This window comes from Haliotis cracherodii, unplaced genomic scaffold, assembly GCF_022045235.1.
Source record: "Haliotis cracherodii isolate W230 unplaced genomic scaffold, xgHalCrac1.p SCAF_10, whole genome shotgun sequence".
Taxonomy (NCBI): Eukaryota; Metazoa; Mollusca; class Gastropoda; order Lepetellida; family Haliotidae; genus Haliotis; species Haliotis cracherodii.
The window spans coordinates 15,448,133-15,468,848 of NW_027266265.1; the positions used below are offsets into that span (position 1 = coordinate 15,448,133).

At 39.4% G+C, this 20,716-nt stretch overlaps 1 protein-coding gene across 1 annotated transcript in view; it reads left to right on the plus strand.

Annotated features, from left to right (window-relative positions):
* The window catches only part of LOC139454104 (ras-related protein Ral-A-like), a 36,116-nt gene extending 15,606 nt beyond the window's left edge, over positions 1–20,510 (plus strand). The window contains exons 3-4 of the mRNA XM_071235609.1: positions 17,764–17,950; positions 19,696–20,510. Coding sequence (XP_071091710.1) covers positions 17,764–17,950; positions 19,696–19,952 — 444 coding nt within the window. The 3' untranslated portion in view covers positions 19,953–20,510. The remainder of the gene's footprint in view (positions 1–17,763; positions 17,951–19,695) is intronic.
* Positions 20,511–20,716: the final 206 nt, after the last annotated feature.

Consider the following 20,716-nt stretch of genomic DNA (forward strand, 5'->3'; position numbering starts at 1 on the left):
AGAGGCTTATACTGAAGGTAATATTTAAAGGCATATGAAGCACGCCACGTGTAAGTATGGTTACAGTCCCTCCATCATCGGGTGCTCCTGCATGACACATACGTGCATGCGGACATGTTTTACATTTAAAGATGAAACGTCAACGCCAGATCCTATGATTATCCGACGAAACTGATTCCATTAAACGTAAAAGAAAAGCAAGTCGTGAAAGGTATATAAAAATTCCTGAAATGAAATTGAAGAATGACATAAATGAAAAAAAGGAATTAAATGGAATTATAAGAAATTAATTGTAATGAGTCAGTTTAGGTCCAACATTTTGACTTAACTGTTTACTGTTTGTTTCTGTTGTGCTTCCTTGGCTACTTCGTCTATTGATCCATTCATACATGGATCGAGACTTATATCAAGAGCTATAGTCATGAAAGCCATTAGATGAGTACGTGCATTTCCTTCAAAACAAGTAGTATATGGTGGCATTTCCTTCTAATGTAACGCCCGGCTTACTCTATGATCAGCAACAAAGCCAAACTCCTCTTACACTGATGCAATTATCTTTATCGAAGAACTCCAGACGGTTCGGATATGAGGCAACCACGTTCATGCCGCACGAAATGTTTGTACACGTGTCAGCATATTCTTTTCACCTAGTTGTAGAGGATGGGTCATGTTATTGTTGGACTACACCACAGAAAAGTGTAGGTGCTGGGTATGGATGTTTGAAGTTTTGAATGGTGTGATAGGACGCGTGGGGTTTCTGAACAGGAAATTATTTCATATATTCTTGTCCAGTAATCATCTTGAAATGTGATGAAGGGTTAAAACACTTCCACACCATTACCCTGTTATCTCCATTGTTAGAAGTTAGGGTTGTGTGAATGATCCTTGCTTCAATATGAATGCATCCGAGATGCTATGATCTTTATAAATATGAATCATTGCCATCAAAAGATGGCTTTAGAGGCCACTGTTATGTGTAACCTAGGCTTGTGTACTGGAGCATGTTTAGATGTAATTTCAGTGATACGGATGCACTGGCGTTTCATAATTATTCATTACATGTTTTGTCTGAAGCGCTTGCATTCGCATCAGAGACTCTAAATCCCTGTGACGCTGACGTTTCGACAACATAACGGGACATGTCTAAAGAGGCTCACTAATTCACTGACAAAACATTCATTGTAAGATGCATTGACAAACATGTCGCTGCCCTGTGCATGACTGGGGATTGTCTTCTCAGAATGTTTTTTTGTGAACAACACCTTCTTTCTCGTGTGTCAGTGAGTGAGTTTCGTTTAACACCGTGTCCAACAGTATCCCAGCTATATCACGGCCTGTCAGCTTAATAATTGTCCGTTCCTTTATAAAAGAGTTTCGTAAACCTATCTAGAACTGATGCAGGTCGATCTTAGACGGATACCACTGTAGTGAAACACACCAGCACGGGTATTGTGCTGATAGACTGATGACCCTTATTATTATGAATCTTGGATTCGTCCATACACACAATCACGAGGTCCTAGATGACTTGGACACCCCCGACCCCTTGATCTGTTAAACCATTCCACGACCATTTGTAGGTTTAGATGATGATGTCAATCTTCTGATACTGATTAGGTCAAAGGCCTTTAATACGTAGTCGGGGATGTTTTACAAATTCATACACTTTCTTTGTATTATGACTATATAAATCAACACAGATCAATTTCTAATAGTTTCTGTACAATCATTAAGTAACAAGTAATTTTCCAAATGTGTTAATTTGGGATTGTGGAAGAAATAGTTATCGACATGTTTGCTTCTAATCATTATACACAGGGCGTACACATAAAATAATGATATTCAACTTCAGTAAACCGTTTTTACAAATTGTCAAAGTCTAAGATCTCTTAAAATACCTACATATCTCCCTGTTTAAAAAAATAAATCATGTGAGTTGCAACGAAATCGAAAAAGATCGATTCTTAACATAAGGTGGTTTATTACGATATTTTTATATAAATTTGATATCCAAAATCAGAATTAATTACAAACTTTGTTTCTTTTAGTGAATTAACATAAACGACAAAACCATAATCCATAATCATAACAAATCTTTGTTTATAAATCTCTTTCAATTAGCGATGGTACCAGGTGTTCGTATACGGATATTGTCAGATTCAGATTCAGATTTTTGGAATTATTACCAGGGAGTTTTGCACTGCGGGAATCCGTTCTGAGAAAAAAACATGGCCTTATAACCAGGGTGGCATTATAACCAGGTGTCTTATAACCAGGGAGGACTGCAATTAACATTTATGATATTCCCAGTTGAAAAGTAGTCTCAGCTGAAATCAGAACGTGCTTTACTGAAATACATGCTGTTTGTGGATGTCATGGTGGAAGGGTTCCCATAGCCTCGCTCCAAGGCTGTACTGAATGATAAACCATGGATGTGTAGTAAATCTATCCTTATAATTGGCAAGCCTAGATAAGCGGACAGTCTAAGGATGCTAATCTTTAATGTGGACAACGTGTTCCTACTATTCATATAATCTACAAATTATGATTTAAACAAATAATTATTGCCTTAGAGACTTATGCAGTTCTAAGGACGCCAGTCTTTTATAGGGACAAGTTGTTCCTATTATTTATATAATCTAGAAATTATTATTTAAACTAATAATCATTGCCTCAGAGACTTGTGTAAGTCTAAGGTTCCCAGAAAATGCTCCCCATTTCCTTTAATGTGACAAACATCCGGGTATAATACCGTCCTATGAGTTAGTTGTATTATGATACAGGTAAGGCAAAAATCGTTACGACATATGCTTAGTATACATATAGTGTTACATTCACGATTCCTCCAAATTGATGTCATTGTGTATCACAATGTACATTAATAGCAGAACGCACTAAGATGAAGACGTACAACAAGACCGTCTAGACGTCCGGCTAACTGATACTCTTCCTAAAATATTGTAGCGTGTTTGCCTAATGGCTGACAACCTAACGTTGACAACACCTGGATGTAGCCTAACTCTCTGAAAGGTCTGTAATAACGCCGATAGTGCATACGTTGCTCCATACTGATTCGATCGCGACGAACGCGTTGTACATCTGACTGAAATCATTAATGTGTGGCATGTCGGTGCGTAGGGATGTGATGTCATCGGCGGATACAGAAGGCGGGGGTGGGGGGGGGGGGGGGGGGGGGGTAGTTAAAGCATTCGCTTGACACGCCGAAAAGTCTAGTTCCTACAACCACCTGTGTTCAATGATTGGGGGATGTAATTGTAATTCTCGGTATTCACCTCTGAGCTATTGCTGTAATATTGTTGAAATATTGTTGAAATGTTGTTGAAATATTGCTTTAATATTGTTTAAAGAGACATACTATGTTCCCCAATAATATTAATCGATTTTGGATATATTGAACCTATTTTTCTGACGACAGATATTGTATATTGTATAATGACCCGGAAATTTAGAGAAACAAGAGTATTCACATCAATGGAAATATAAGGGTATATTTGATATTGTCATAGTGTACATTAAAAGAGAAGAGTGCCAATGGCCATAACTGGATACATTTATTTGCTATCAATGACGTCTTTTCAACCAATTTGTTTCCTTTAAAGATGATACGTTTGATCAAGTATCAGTTCTCTTATCACACTCCAGGCCATGAGGCAAGACAACCTCTCAGTCGAACACGCCCTTACACGGGGTCAAAACTATTTTAGCAGTTTCGAGGCGGCCATTTGCTATTTTTGGGATATTTATTGGACTAGGGCTTCTATTGAAACATAATCTGTTCTCCGAACACTGTCCGCATGTATTACATGCAAAACTAACTACGATACTGACCATGCTGGATGTTCTGAAACTTATGTTGTGGAGCAAAGACAACTTGATGATTGTTTGTTTGTGCTTGTGACAAATTATTGGTCTGCTCTATTCAGAGGGATGTGTGTGAGTGCGTGAGTGCATGAGTGTGTGCGTGCTTGTGTGTGTGACGAATGATTAGTCTGCTCTATTCAGAGGGATGTGTGTGAGTGCATGTGTGTGCGTGCTTGTGCGTGTGACAAATTATTGGTCTGCTATATTCAGTGGGGTGTGTGTGAGTGCGTGAGTGCATGAGTGTGTGTGTTTGACAAATGATTGGTCTGCTCTATTCAGAGGGATGTGTTTGAGCGCATGTGTGTGTGCATGTGTGTGCGTGAGACAAATGATTGGTCTGGTCTATTCAGAGGGATGTGTGTGAGTGCGTGAGTGCATGTGTGTATGCATGTGTGTGTGTGACAAATTATTGGTCTGCTCTATTCAGAGGGATGTGTGTGAGGGCGTGAGTGCATGTGTGTGTGCATGAGTGTGCGTGTGACAAATGATTGGTTTGCTCTATTCAGAGGGATGTGCGTGAGTGCGTGAGTGCATGTGTGTGTGCGTGCTTGTGCGTATGACAAATGATTGGTCTGCTCTTCAGAGGGATGTGTGTGTGAGTGCTTGCGTGCATGAGTGTGAGAGTGTGTTTGTGTGCGTGTTTGGACACCTCAATTCAGAGGCATGTTTGTGCGTGCGTGCGTGCGTGCGTGCGTGCGCGCGTGTGTGTGTGTGTGTGTATGTGTGTGTGTGTGCGTGTGTGCCTTAACTAAACAAACAAACATCTCCAACCCCAGAATTTTAAATGGAAGCTCCATTATTCGTTTTATCTAATTCAAGATCCAGTGGATGTGATTTTATATGAAAGACACTCATTTCATTTTAAAAACTAGAAACGTAAATAAATCGTTCTGGTAACAGGTGTTTAAATGCAACGGGTTGTACATTATTTCAAGAATTAACGTAGGCAGTTTCTAATACTTGCAATAGAAGTTGTTGATTGTCTCTCATCACTTCAAGACGAGTTTTTAAGTATTCAGTAAAATGAAACTGCGGTCCCGGAGAATTATTGATCAATTTGCAGTAGTTGTAACCTTCTCTCTTATCTCTGAAGGCGTACTTAAACTTGATGTGTTCGACGTTAAAAGTTCAAGATGATGATTAAAGACCAAATAATAATTCATTGTCGTCTTGACATTATTTAATGAGGAAGGTATGGCGAAAGCATACTCCATTCACTGCCAATTATAACACTGTGCAAATAAGGGATTAAACTTCGAGAAACCCTTAGGGCAGATACGTATAACCAAGGACAACATCAAAGATAATTCTATATTCTAAAGACCATTTACTACTAAAACTCCATATAAAGGAAAACAATTACCTGTCGTTTTTTTTATAAATCAGAAACACTTTAGATATAATAGTGTCTTCTTATCAACCAAAGCTAAAATATTTATTAACCCTTATTATATTAAGTGTATTTCAATGAGTTCCTAAAAACATAAACCATGACATTTACGCTCCTTTTGTGTTAAATGTTATCCGATGTTGTACCTTGGATACGAACACAATAGAGATATGAGCTGTGAATGGATCAATTATTTGTCATGCTAGGGCAGGTCTGGGATTACCACATACATGAGACCAACGCACCGCAATTGCTTCAGAAGATTATGTCTGTTGCGTAGTAACTACAAGAAGTCCGCTGCCTGCACGTGCCTTTGTGTAATCGAGAGGAGACAAGCAAATTCCTCATTAATATTACTGCGGTTCAAGGAAATTGAGACATGTTGATCACAACGATTGCGATGTGTGTATTATTTAACCGTTTCAGCTTGTCCTTTTACATTCGGTGTGTATAGCTTTGCATGTAGGTTTGGGATTAAGCCCCCATGGAATTCTTTAAAACGTCAATGCTTTAGGTATCATGGTTAATATATAATTCCACCTTGGAACCCAGTAATTAAACCATGACATGTGTGTTCTAGAAGTGATGCAAAGCGCTACGACAATATACTTACCGTTATCCTAGAATATGTACATTCGGCAGACATCGAGCTGATAGGCCGGTTCCATTGTACATGCGTACCCATTTCGTGAATACCTTGTTTTCAGTGATCCTTTCAAATAATTTCCATCACTATTTTGCCGTTAACGCCCTATGACATTTGTTTCGGCAGATAGTCGAGACTAATTATTTTGTGACGGTGACGTTTTGAATACCAGTATATATGACGCATCGTGATATACATACATCATTGCCATATTTTACAAAATATCTCTTTTTAAAACATCTATGTATCTATTTAACATCATGTTCCGTGTAGTTTATTTTAAGCTAATCGATCTTTATTCATGCTCTTAAGAGGCCAAAGGCCTGTAATACCCTTAGCTGTTGGTCTGATTCTCAAATTCACCCGTTTAGGATTATTGTTCTGATAACGCAACAGCCGTGCTCTTTAGTTTTATCAGCATCTCTCTGGCCCTCACATGACGGATGCACGCCGTTGAAAAGCTTTCCAAGTGGGGTTAAATCCAGCCTATGACCACTCACTGATAGTGTAAGGAAGCCTGGTACATTCGATACAAGCCAGGCTCAATTCCACATTGCAATCTCTGCGATGAGACTCTTGTTCATGTTACGCCCATACTTACATACACTTAAGATAACGCAACAAAAATGCTGTATGGCGCCGAGCTCAGACCATTATGACGATAACACACTCATGCATAACAAAAAAAATTATTGCTATCAAAATTCAGAACCACTGAAACTTGTAAATATTACCTACAAACATATCCAATAATATGGAAAAGGAACAGAGAATGATGCAGACATATATATCCTTTAATAGTAATATTTCCTTACAAGCTGCTTGTACCTTGAGGTTCTACCTGACATTGTACCACACATAGTATTTGGGAGAAGCGAAACATTAACAATATGTAGTATAGAATGATAATTGTCTTGAATGTATGGTATATACTCACCAAAATATATTTATTTTCATCTTCAATGTTTAGGTGACAAAACAGTTTACGTATGGAAATCTGTGAATACTCAATAACAACGTGGACTTATTCTTCAATGTGTTGATTACAACATTCATATGATGAGTGTATAGTACATCAGTACATCTTCCAGGTTATATGGCCAACCCAAAGTTCAGTCTTGCCCAAGAATACTTAAGTGCATAGACATAATGGAAAACAGATATAATTGCACATTGGAAGGGGACTTAACATATTTCTGCAAAGATCCAGTTTCTAAATTATTCTACTCGGACGATTACTTCGTCAGTTACACCAAGTGCCACATATCTGGGATTTCGTAACGTCAGTGACTAACCAAAAGGGTCATTGGTATCAGAGGAATTGTTATATCCTTTGAGGCTTCATTGATTTCGCATATTCGCGATCATTAACGATATTGATCTACATCATGAGTGTCTCTTTCACGTATCTGGTATATTGCATAGATCAAGACTGGCGATATATATAATGTCGTCTTGTTGTATGGCATTCATACATACCTCTGCTTGTCTTTAAACAGCGACGCTTTGTGGGCCATGTGGAATATAACTAATGAGAAGGAGAGAAGGAGTTTGATTTAACGCCTATTTGGGGGGGGGGGGGGGGGGGGCTCGAAGTGATGCAGGTCCTAGAAGATTACCACTTCCATGGAGCCCACGAAGAATGGCGCTGGCAAACCTAGAAACAATCAGTTTAAATCAGGAACCACGATCATAGGTTTCTGGCACGCTTGTGGGACGCAGTTCGCACAGCGAATTCCACCACCTCAGACGACTATTACCCTTGCCCCCGTCTAAGCAATAGGTAGTGTTCACAGAAGAACAATAATACCATCTGCGACCTACTACGTTTCCTCTACATCCTTCGTGGTTACACCCACGTAGTCATCGTACAGCATCACCCTTTATCATAACGTAGGCTCTGTCGCTGTGGTTTCATGTGCTGCTTTGTGTCGGTGGAACGATCACTGTTTCCTACTGCCATTGATTATTCATTATCTGCATGCATGTATTCAGTTACACAAGTACGTCTAAAATCGCCTGATAGAAGGTGTGGCCCTTGCAAGGCTTAGTCAGTTTTAACCAGTGTAGGTACATAACAATGACAAATAGCAAGAACTTTGGGATGGTACAATAACGGAGTGAATGATGTATTGGCTGCATTCTTGTTAGAATGGTTACACATCATCATTCAATAAAAAGCATAAAACCAAGATAAAATTATATCTTGTCCTCGAAACTTGAAACGTCTGTTCCGAGATTCATATATTCATTTGTTACGTGTTATGACTTACTGTTAGAGACCGACCTCTTGATACTCTGGACAGGGGGTGTAGGGGAGTTGGGGTGGCTCGGCGTGTATCGAAAATGATATAATGTACCAGAAAATGCTTGAATAAAAATTAACGTTTGTGTAAAGTTTTTCACAAGATAAATATTTAGCCTCATTGTTTTAATTAAAAACATATCTGGTTTTGCAGTTCTTGCTGAAAAACAACTATTCTAGATACAAAATCCAAGATAATCTAAATGGACTTTAATAACGAAAAGGGGAGGAATTATTTCGATTTAAGTATGCATCTGTTGTTGGTAAGGACTAACATTGATGTTTGATTCTGTGAACATCTGATACATATTTACACGTTACTCCACAAGCCAAATGTGCCCCATTGTACCACTCCGCGCCTCCTGCAACTGGATAAGACAATATGTCATGGTGCAACGAGAGCCACGTGTAATCATCTGTTAAGTTCAGTGATACACGTAAGCCCCAGCTATGAGCTGGCATCACAAGATTTGGACAAAGCACACGCAAGCTAGTGGCACTTCTACATTGATGCGGAGAAGGTTATATCAAAGTTCACATTAGTGTCTAGTTACTAGTGTTTGTTGATTAATTCATCACTCGCCAATATTCCAGCTACATGACACTATTATTGGTGTTGTTATTATGATTTTTATTTATTACCTTTTACAATGATGTCGCAAATGATTAATGAAGGCATCTGAAATTACTTCGATAATATTCAAGATTCATAGTTTAGGATGACTATCAGAAGGTTGATCTAACATAACTTATGAAACTCCTTCGTAGACATGTACAAATGATACATAATGCGCGTATAAAGTGCATAGTATCAATTTGTCATATAAATGTTTACACAAACCATATTCCTGAAAATTGTCCAAAACAAACAACTCCATCTAATGAAGTTTTGAATTAACAAGATTGTTGTTTTACATGGCTGTCTTTGCGCTGACGGGGGCACGAGTGGCCCAGTCGTCTAAGGTGCCGCGATTTGCTGTGCAGAGTTGCGTCCCTTGGGCACGCCAGAAACCTATGACTGTGGGGTCGAATCCCGGTTCGCCCCGATTAAGTTTCTAGGTTTGTCGGCACAATACCCGTGCTCGTGGGTGTCACCGAATGGTAAACGTCTGAGAGCTGCATCACTTCGGGCTTTCCTCCCACACTAAGCTGACACGCCGCGATTTAACTGGAATACTGTTAAAAAGCGGCGTTAAACCCAACACACTCACTCACTCACTTTGCGCTGACAAATGACACACACAAAATGCATCACATAAAAAGGTCGGTGAACGATTACCAAACCTTCGTGACTCTCAAGGAAATGACATATTCCTCAGCTTCGCCGACTACAACTGTCACTCCTCCGGTGATCCATCGTTCTTGGTATTTCTTTATGCTGGACATAATCATGCTACTTTGTCACTCACTCTATAATACCATACGCACCTCTCTCATAAAGGACAGGATAGGACTGATTTCTATTCTTTCCAGTGACACGCTACTTTTTGTTAGATTAACTGTAACGCAATCGACAGTTTTTTTATGATGGGGAATACAATTACTTGATACGTTGGGATGACTCTCAAGGACTGCAAAGACGGTCAAGGTTTCTGCAAAACCGGCGCCAATTCCATGATTACCTAGTAAAGAGAATCCGCTATGTGAGCATGTGACCATTGCACAAAGACAAGGGAATGTTTCATATCAAGACTATAATCAAATTACACCTGAATAATTGATACACACATTATGATGGTGTAACCCTTTTTACCCATATTTTCTCCGCCAACAATTATGGAATGGAATACACATATTGATTGAGTTGGTGGGTGAGTGAGTGAGTGAGTGAGTGAGTGAGTGAGTGAGTGAGAGGAAAGCCCAAAGTGTGTTTGTTTGTTTGTTTGTTGTTTAACCCGGCACTCAGCAATATTCCAGCTATATGACAGCCGTCTGTAAATAATAATCGAGTCTAGACAAGACAATCCAGTGACTGACATCATGAGCATCGATCCACGCAATGGGGATACGACGGCAGGTATCAACCAAGTCACCGAGCCTGACCACAGTCCCTACGAGCACTGCGTAACATGCAGACAAACAAGGATCATAATGTCCGATCCTAACACGAAGCAACACTTTATAGCGAATTTAGGTGCCTGAAATGACTGGACCTCTACATTTACATACGCCCCATGAAGATCCGGGATAGAATATGTCTTCAGCAACCCATGCTTGCCGTAAAAGGCGGCTATGCTTGTCGTAAGAGGCGACTAACGGAATCGGGTGGTCAGGCTCGCTAACTTGATATCGTATCCCAACTCCGTGGATCGATGCTCATGATGTCAATTACTGGATTGTCTAGTCCAGAATCGATTATTTACATACCGACGTTAGATAGCTGGAATATTGCTGAGTGCAGCGTTAAACAACAAATAAACAAACAAACAAAACATTTACAAGCAGGACATTGGTCATCACAGTCTGAGATGACAGCTACGTCCAGCTTTTCTAGACAACCGTACGTCCATTTCACATGACAGGTACGTCCAGCTTTTCAAGACAACCGTACGTCCATTTCACCGGACAGTTACATTTGAAATTTTCATATTTAAAGCTAAATTAAAATAAATATAATGTATTTGACGATTAGGATTAGATGTGACGAAGCAGATGGATGTTCGCTGGCGTGATTCCTTCACGAAATACTTCATGGTGACCTAGCAGAAACAGATACATGAAAACATGAACGTAATTAATAAATGATATCACCCGAGGCCTCACTTTTCTCCTAGTTAGGTCTTTTTTAAAGGATCGTATTGATTTACCTTAAGCCAGCGTCTTAAAAACCAAATCTCCTGGATTTGCACATAAATTATTGACAATTTAATCATGCACAATTAATTTATACCTCTGAGGCTTTCACGCCCTAAACATCGCACCAGCAGTCACATGTAGACGCACTGGCTGTGTCACCTTGACAAACCAGTTATATGTTCAAAAAAACGTTTCCTTAATCACATGAGACGAGACAACAAGTTTTTCTTCTCTACTGAGTTGTTTTTATAAGCCAAAGATAAATACCAAATCTGTTCCATGTTCACATGTCATCCATGTTTTTCATTTCATTAACGAGCACGATAACTAAGTGAAATATTTGACCTTTTTGAATAATATATGCTTCCATGTTGAATTTAGCATAGATTCGAATCATAGAAATGTATCTGTGGCAGTCAAGGTATGCGTAGTTATATGTGTGCCTTGTCATCGTCAGTTTGCCAAATCTGATTGATCGAAGGAGACACGCATACACACGCTTGGTGGGGTATGCGTCCTTGTATTGGTGAGGGTCACGGGTGGGTTAAACAGTGAGTGAGTTGGGGTTAACGCCGCTTTTAACACTATTCCAGTCATATCACGGCGTGTCAGCTTAGTGTGGGAGGAAAGCCCGAAGTGATGCAGGTCTCAGACGTTTACCACTTCGGTGAAATCCACGAGCACGGGTATGGTGCTGACAAACCTAGAAACATAATCGGGGCGAACGGGGATTCGAACCCACAATCATAAGTTTCTGGCGTTCCCAAGGGACGCAACTCTGCACAGCGAATCGCGGCACCTTAGACGACTGGGCCACCCGTGCCCCCGGGTTAAACAGACCAAAAGAATATGCTGTTCTGTTTTGAAATGAACTCTTTTGGAGTTTGCATGATTAGAAAACACATTTCGACTGTCACTTTCCTGATCTGGTAAGACACGTTCAGATGCTTCGGTTGAAATGTCGTTCTGACGTGACCCTTAATGGGATGTACTCAGATCTTTGTTTAGCAATAGCAAGAATTAAAATCTGATTTAAATGAGATTGTTATTACGACAGGATTATTGTTTGAGGTTCCATATTTCACATACACTACTTCACAGTGGAAATTCTGCGAAATGACTTCATGAAAGTCCAAGCCTTTGTAAGTTGTGCAGTTGCATTATATTGCGTACGTATAACAGCGTAAATGACTTTCAGATGGACACCATCATGGGAAGTGAGGTAAAATCAAGATTATTGCATATACATAGCCACGTGAATGCACTCCGGAAACACTCACCATATCCTCTTGACCACGGAGCCTGTCATACCATCATGTAACCCCTCCCAAACAAAGCCGGCCTTTCCGGACTTATCTTTGAACCAAATGATAACTGTGTAAAGCCGTATGTTTTCAAAGAATATTAAACAAAATCATCATTTATCTTTGACACAAACCTTCAAACGATATCCTATTGACATGATCCGTTTGTGCGTTCTACATTAACGAGGTCGAAACAACGCAACATTTGCCATATCGCCGAAAAGAACAGCTTATGTGTTACATTTCTCAAAGCAAAGCACAGACTGAGGTCAACACGACCGATAGACGTAAGCCAAAGATCCAGTTCACACGGAAGAAGATCTGTGCCTAGATAGTTCCTAGTGCCAACCGCTCACTTGAGACCTAGCCTCGCCACCTTAGGTGTTCACTCAGTGCGGTTCAGCTGGCGCCGCCAGAGATTTCGAATGACTGGCGAAGAAAGTAATTTGTTAAAATTCTGAATATTCACGAGTCAAACGATTTCGTGCGATGTGTACTCTCAAACACATATCCTAAACAAAACCCTCAAATGAGGTCAAATGCGTTAACTTACAATTTACTCAGCAGTTAAATCTAAATGTAGTCAAATACATGTCAGTCGAACCTCGTTGTGTTGAACTCGTGTTATCGAGTTTTCCGTTCGAGACATCAGGGGAAAATTATACTTAAGTTGGATACTTGCGACTCCCGAATGACTTTGAGACAACTAGAAAATCGACACATAAACCGTTTTGGCAAAGTGACTTAAGATCTTTAATAGAAAGGAGCCCAGAGAAAATAATTCATGTTCAGTGTCTGAACGATTCCGAATCTGCCGGAATGATCTATATTTGCGAAATATGTAGACTCTCAGGGCCCATATTCCAGAAAAATATTTATTATTTTATTTATACATCCCTTCATCCGTACACTGATACTGCTAACTCTATATAGACAATTGTAACCGAGATGATAATACGGATAATTTAGGATGATACAGGATATATGGCTTTACATATTGATCGATACAGGTTTCTCTTCTTCACGGGGGTGATGGGGTAGCCAAGAGGTTTAAGCGTTTGCTTGTCACGCCGAATGTCCGGGTCCAATTGTCCAAATAGGTACAATGTGTGAAGCACATTTAAGGTGTCCCCGTCGTGATATTGCTGGAACATTGCTAAAAGCGGCATATAAACCATACTCTCACTCATTCACTCTTCTTCGCTAGCTGCTGTACGTAATCTGCTGATAATCGTGATTTTAAATTAAAAAAATAATGATTACTTGTGGTGCAAAATACAATTTCAAAAATATTTATTATGATCTAAGGCGCGGCAATTCGATGTGAAAGTTACGTTCCTTTGCCTGGCTAGCCATCATGCCATGATCATGTTTCGCATCCCAGAGTTCCCTGGTCATGATCTAGTGCTGCTTGATCTGTCAGCACTACACCCACCTATATTTCACCTTCCATCCCAGATCTACGTCCTTGGCTTTAATTTTCATTCACATAAGACTGGCAGGCCGCGAAATACGATTTTCAAAGCAACATTTAGTTTTGATTCCCTTTCGTTACTGCTAATAATTTCTGTCTGATTATTGATCATTTACATTTAAGTCTGTTACATGATTTGTCTGACAACGTATGTGCTGCATGACTCCGTTTACGAATTACATTTTTCACTGCAACAAAACTGCAAATCACAAAAGCCAGGCTGAGACAATAACATGTTTAATGTCAATGTTACAAAACCCATAACACTAAGAGAGGTCCAGATTGTCCTTCCCAACTAAATTGATTCACGGCGTTCTAGCACCACTTTACTTCTATGTTAGCTCAATTTGTATTATGTACGACGGTCCAACAGTAAATGATTACGCCAACTGGATACATTTTTCCAGTTTCAAACAAGTAAACTGTTGGGCAAAGGAAAGTATACACCCATGTTTAATGGTGGCTAATATGAAATAAACAAGAAATGGCTATTTGATATTGATGCATTTGATGTAGGTATCGTAGTTCGCATTCTTTCGGTGACTGTTTCAGCCTTGTAACGCCGTAATTGTTTTGATTAAACCCTGTCTACTTTCATTTGCCAGGCAGTTTACTAAATACAAAAAGAAAGATTAGCTTATGTGTTACATAACTCAATGGAAAGCTTATCGCCGCTGCGCAGAGACTGAGGTCAACACGACCGATAGACGTAAGCAAAAGATCCAGTTCACACGGAGGAAGATCTGTGCCTAGATAGTTCAGCCTTGTAACGCCGTAATTGTTTTGATTAAATCCTGTCTACTTTCATTTGCCAGGCAGTTTACTAAATACAAAATCTAGACCTAATCTAAGAATGAGTAACAGTCCGCGGTGTCCCCTTGAGTCGATATAAGCGACATACGTCAGAAAAACAGCAGCTGAAGTTTGGAGTACCACAAGGATCTACTTTGGGACCTATCCTTTTCACAGTATATACCCTGACAGCCAGCCAGACATAACCTACTATACCATCTAGACGCAGTCGACACACAACTATATCTGGCCTGAAAACTGAACGAGGACAAAACAGAGCTATTGGTCATCTGCTCAAAATCCTCGTAACCTCACCTTGTTCTCCCTGACTTCAGCCTTGGAGAGAGTGTAATCACACCCAGCCATAGTGCCAGAAACAAACCTGGGCGTGAATCACAGATCCGCTTGGATAAGAATGTCACAGCCATATGCTAATGTTCACAACATCGGACACATCTGGAGTTATGTCATCGTCGGGGCTTCAAAAATCTTTATCCAAGCTGGTGTCGTCTCCAGGTTAGATTGCTGTAATTCCCTCCTCTATGGCATAGCAAAGAAGGATGCAGAAAAACTACAGCGTGTTCAGAATACAGAACATACCATTCCAATATTGACTGAACTGCACTGGCTGCCGATCCAACAAAGAGTGCAATTTAAACTACTCACTCTGGCTTACAAGGCAATGCATAGTTTGGCTACTGCATACTTACAGGAACTCATAGTACCATACAACTGCTAGTGGTGCCAAAGTCACGTACCAAAACATATGGAGATAGGTCTTTTCAACATGCTGGCCCATTGCTATGGAACAATCTGCAACAATAAATCTGAAAAACTGATTAACTTTAAAAATACACTCCAATCATGCCTCTTCAAGAGAGCCTTCGACTAGATCAATCATGATCTAAGCGCATTTGGGCAGCTGTTAATTGGAAAATGGGCTGGACAAATTTTTAATTTGATTTAATTTGATTTAACATGGATGATGTTGCTTTCCAAAATAAGGCATAACCCAGAAAACTATAATCCTGATTGGCCTTGTAGCTACTGCAAAAATAATGATGTGGATACCAATATAACGTGGCAGTAGACTGCCGGGGTTTAGCGACGGCTAATGACGAGCTTTCTGCTTGCGCCATATGGGAAATGCTTCAACAAACAGACTTAACACAGGAGTTACGCAAGGCTTCGTGCTACTGCCATCAACATTAGCACGTTTAGGGACAGTGAAGAGTTCTGCGTGCACGGTATATCCTGTTTTCTCGTATGTCAGGCACGTTACTTCACAGTTACCTGAAATAACCCTCTCGTCACTTGTCAGAGACAACCACCCTTACGAGGCTTTAAAAAGACTTCTCCATTCTGAGAATGTGTGTACGTGCGGAAGAAGATATGCTCGGCGTTACGCTTAATTCTGTGTTCTTTACAGTGTTGGCGAAACGTTTAGGGACATATTCTGGTTTCAGAACGTGTTTGTTTAGGATGAAAGGATTTAGAGTTGAAGTCAGAAAAAGAAAGGATCTGCTCTTACCAGCAGTAAGAAATGTGGAATGTCTTATGGCTTTAAAAATATCAGATGATTAGGTGCTAAATTTACCATGCTCCAAAGGACAAATAATTATCACAGTCCCCACTAAGGACTGTGGGATAGCCTAACAGTTGGTTAAAGTGATCGACCGGGCTACGATTCCCAGCATGGGAATATGCTCATATATACTGTAGAAAATCAAATTTCCATCATCATTTTGCTTGAATATTGCAACAGTATGCCCGATCACTACAGCTTGATTTCCTTTACACGAATCCGATTAACCTTATTATGTTTTTTTTAGTTTTAATCATATTTAAACGGGGGCATGGGTGTTCCAATCGTCTCATGCGCCGCAATTCGCTGTGTTCAGTTGCGTCTCTACCGTGTTCCAGGATCATCTTGTCGTGGGTTCGAATCCTAAACGTGATTATAATGCTTGGTTTGCTTGTACCATGCCAATGTTCCGGGTTTTCGGCACCATGTCGGTTACGTTTCAATAAATAAAATCGACAAAACCATTCAGAAAATCAGAAGTATTCTCTGCTAAAAGCAGAGCCCGTTGTCCAGTTCCGACTTTATTATAGGTATGTGTTTATGAATCACTATTACATAGTATTGATACCAGGTGTTCGCGTAACGGTGAGCGTATCCTGTCCCACCGGTGATACCCGTCACAAACACATGCAAAGGCAACTCAAGTATTCCCCTGAACAAACCTCAAGTGTCCACCCATCATGGAAGTAAAGTTTCTAATCCATACCCATAGATATCTTAACGACGTGACATTCCTCTGGAGAAATGTGGTAGAACCTACATAAACAGAGACCGATGCTTTCATGCAGTTATTCACTGTGATTAACTATGGTGTGACCTGGTTAGTATTGGGCCAGTATGCTTTACTGTATATCCCTAAAGTCTCTCTGATGTTGAGTTTGTGTTACTGTCATGTAGGCTTGACAACGAACTAAGTCTGGACAATCCACCTGATGTGAAGAGGAATCTCGTTGTATTGATACAAAATCACAACGAACTCCTATCAAAGTCACATCCTAAGCATGTTATTGTAAATATCCCAAATATCCACGTGGTGAAGATACAGGTGGTAAGATACTTAATCCGTACGTCACACATGTGTCGTACAAGGTTGACCTCGTTTCATTCGTTTTGATTTGATAACCGTTACCTCTGTCACACCGGGACTACTTTTATCATTCATAAAAAATCGCGAGACGTCATTCATTTTGCAACTACAAGGCAGAACTGAAGCAATCTCTTGAGAGCGTGAGATATTTGCAAACACTTTATTAATCCAAACAAGATAGTCACAAGATTCAAATTCGGTTTGTAATCTATATACGTTAGGCATAGAGCTTCTACGGACATTATACAATCGTGCTATCCATTTACAATGTACGACTACCGATCAATAGATCTGAAGTCATACATTATGTTGTGCGATCCACCACACATGGACAAGAACGACATCATTAGCTATTTTCAAATATATTATAGATGTTTTTAATTATTAAAAAATATTATTATTATTATTATTATTATTATTATTATTATTGTTGTTGTTGTTGTTGTTGATATATAATCATTGTTGTTATTATTATCGTTATGCATTTCTGTTCTATTTCCAGATGGGTGACATCGATACAGTGAAACCTGACTGTTTTCTTGTTGTGTTTTCACTAACCGACATCACAACTTTTGAAATGGCCAAAAACTTGGTTCGTCACATTCGAACCGACCTCGGAAACAACTGTGCCATCATCATGGTCGCCAATAAGACCGACCTTGTGCGGCGGAGGCACATATCTGAAAGAGGTATGATCAACATTTTTAATACTGAATAATACTGAAACCCTTTAACAACCTAAAGTTTCTAAAATTGCAGTATTATTTTTTTTCAAAAGAGTACCCCTCTCACAAGTGTAAATTGGCACGGCTCCCATGGCCGAAAGCTATGAATACACAATGCCATTTTAGAAAGTGGTCAAATGTAACAAATGTTATATTCGGGATTCGAACCCACACTTGCCAGAGTGAGCACCTAATCGCCAGCATACAAAGTCAGCGATCTTCCACAAAAATGAAAGTCCGACAACTGGTAGTCTAGATCACGTACTTTGCGTACCCCTCTCCCATGGCCTAAAGCTATGAATACACAATGCCATATTAGAAAGTGGTCAAATGTAACAAATGTTATATTTGGGATAACACTTTCTTAGTAAAGTACAGATTCTCGTACTTTTTGGGTTAAGTCCCGTCCGGGATTTGAACCCACACTTGCCAGAGTGAGGCACCTAATCGCCAGCACACAAACTTAATCCAGTAACATGCACGTATTTTTAACCCTCCCCAACACAACACCTGCTTTAAGAACACACCAAACATTATCCAGTAATATATTTTCACACAATTGCAACGTTTCAAACCAACTGAAGGTCGGTCCTCTTTTGTGAAGGTCATATGTAACGTGACACATAAAACAAGATGGACATGCAGCAGATGACATTCTCACAACTCCACCGACATCCTGAAAGTCACTGAATTGTACTTTAGTTGTTCTGTGCAACAAGTCATGTGTGATTCTGAGTCACTTTCCCACTCTCCTGTCGTTCTCCCAGGCCGGTAATTACCTGTTTGAATAATGAGCACTGCTGGGAATTTCTCACACGCAACGTACCACAGACCAACCCCAGCCAAAGCCTTGTAAACATGGAGAAGTCCTAGTGCTATGATAACATTAATCATTCTAATTTGCTAATGGGTGTATCTCTGGAGATATCCAGTCCCCCTAATCGGATATTCGTGTTCGTGGTTGTTCGTTTCGTGGGCCATCAAGTTAAAACGTGTGCTCATTATACTGATGAAGTTTAATGCCAATTGGATGAGTTGATGTGTTTTGATGTTCACGTTTATTACGTTAATTGGTTGGGAGGACCGCCGGAGGCAATATATGCCAAAAATATTGAATGAAAAACATGTTGGAAATATTTTATGAATATCAATCTGCGTTAAAGTAACAACGGTACAGCACAGCATAGTGAAAGAAAGTGTAATTAATATTATCACCACACAATTTAAACCATAGTTTCATGTTCGATGTGTTTTCGCTACCATATATGACTTGATATATGAGATAATTACAATATATTGTATTTTATCATTTTCACAATATATAATATAAACTGTCAGGAAAAAGAAAGTAAACACTTGGATTTGACCAAAAAATCATAAACGTTATCAAGACCTTAACAGATCGAAAAAAAGTCGCCGAAACGCTGCAAAAAAAGGTCCAAAACACAACTATGATAACCGTATGAAATACATGACCATTGAATAACCAATTCTTGTTTAATTTGTTTCATATTTAGACATCATGAAACATGGGTGTATATATTGTATTTTGCCTGGCGGTTTATCATGTTTTATTGTTTTGTAAGATATATATTATGATATGATGAATTGTAATGTAATATTTTTTTCAATGAAACGATATTACATCCTGTTTCACCTACGCATATGAATTATAACTGCAACAATTAATGAGTCCGTTTTATTTACAGATGCCATATCTATTGCTTGCAAATACGACTGCAAGTACGTGGAGATTTCTATTGCCTTGAATCACCGAGTGGATGACCTTATTGTTGGGATTCTCACCCAGATCCGACTCCGGTTGCGGCCAGACAGAGACAAGACCCTGGACAAAAGACGCAACAAGATGTCACGTCCCAAGAAAATCATGACAAACCTTTTCAGCAAACTGTTCAAAATCGGCCATGCATCCGAAACGCAAAGATGCGAGGATCTTTTTTCTTGAGCAATACAACTCGTGTGGTGATGGTGATATTCAACAGATTTCGTTACAGAATATCTGTTCACTGGAGTCAACCATTGGAGTGGTGGATGTGCCATCGCTGGTACCTCTTGGTCAAGATGTGACGACCGTGACAAATATGAGACCTTGACGTTTTCGTTTCTGTCCATGTGGTTTTGGAAACTACGAAAAGGATATCATCGTAGTCAGTTTTCAGATAATATTCAATGCGTTTTGGCCAAAACATGACCTTATTTCCTTTTTCAAACATATTTGTGAGCAATTGCTTCAATACTTCACAGTTGTATTTAAGGTGGCAGTTTAAATGAACACTTGCTCAGATGTGTTTGCATTCTTTATTTCAGTGTGGATTTACTACTGTGCTGCCGTTATGATAGTTTCAGTGCTGGTAACGACCCTTGTGTCCTTTTCCCCATCTCCACAAAATACTATCAATATTGGACGAGACATTGACATGCTAGACACTCCAACAACTAATTGGTGTAAATAGAAGCTACTTTTTTCCTTGTACGGTTTTGATAAAATGTTACTTTATATGTTTGCTTAAGTTGTGTTTTCTTTTGGTTTTTCGATGATTTTCTTTGTTTCTCATTTTATGTTATTCCTATATCCAAAGACAGATGTAAATGTGATAATATATACTACTTTCTTTTTTCTGTGAAGATATATAATTGTTTTGTTTAATTTGGCTTGAGATGAACCCAAAAGGATTATATAGATGAAAAGAAAGAAATTTAATCAAATTG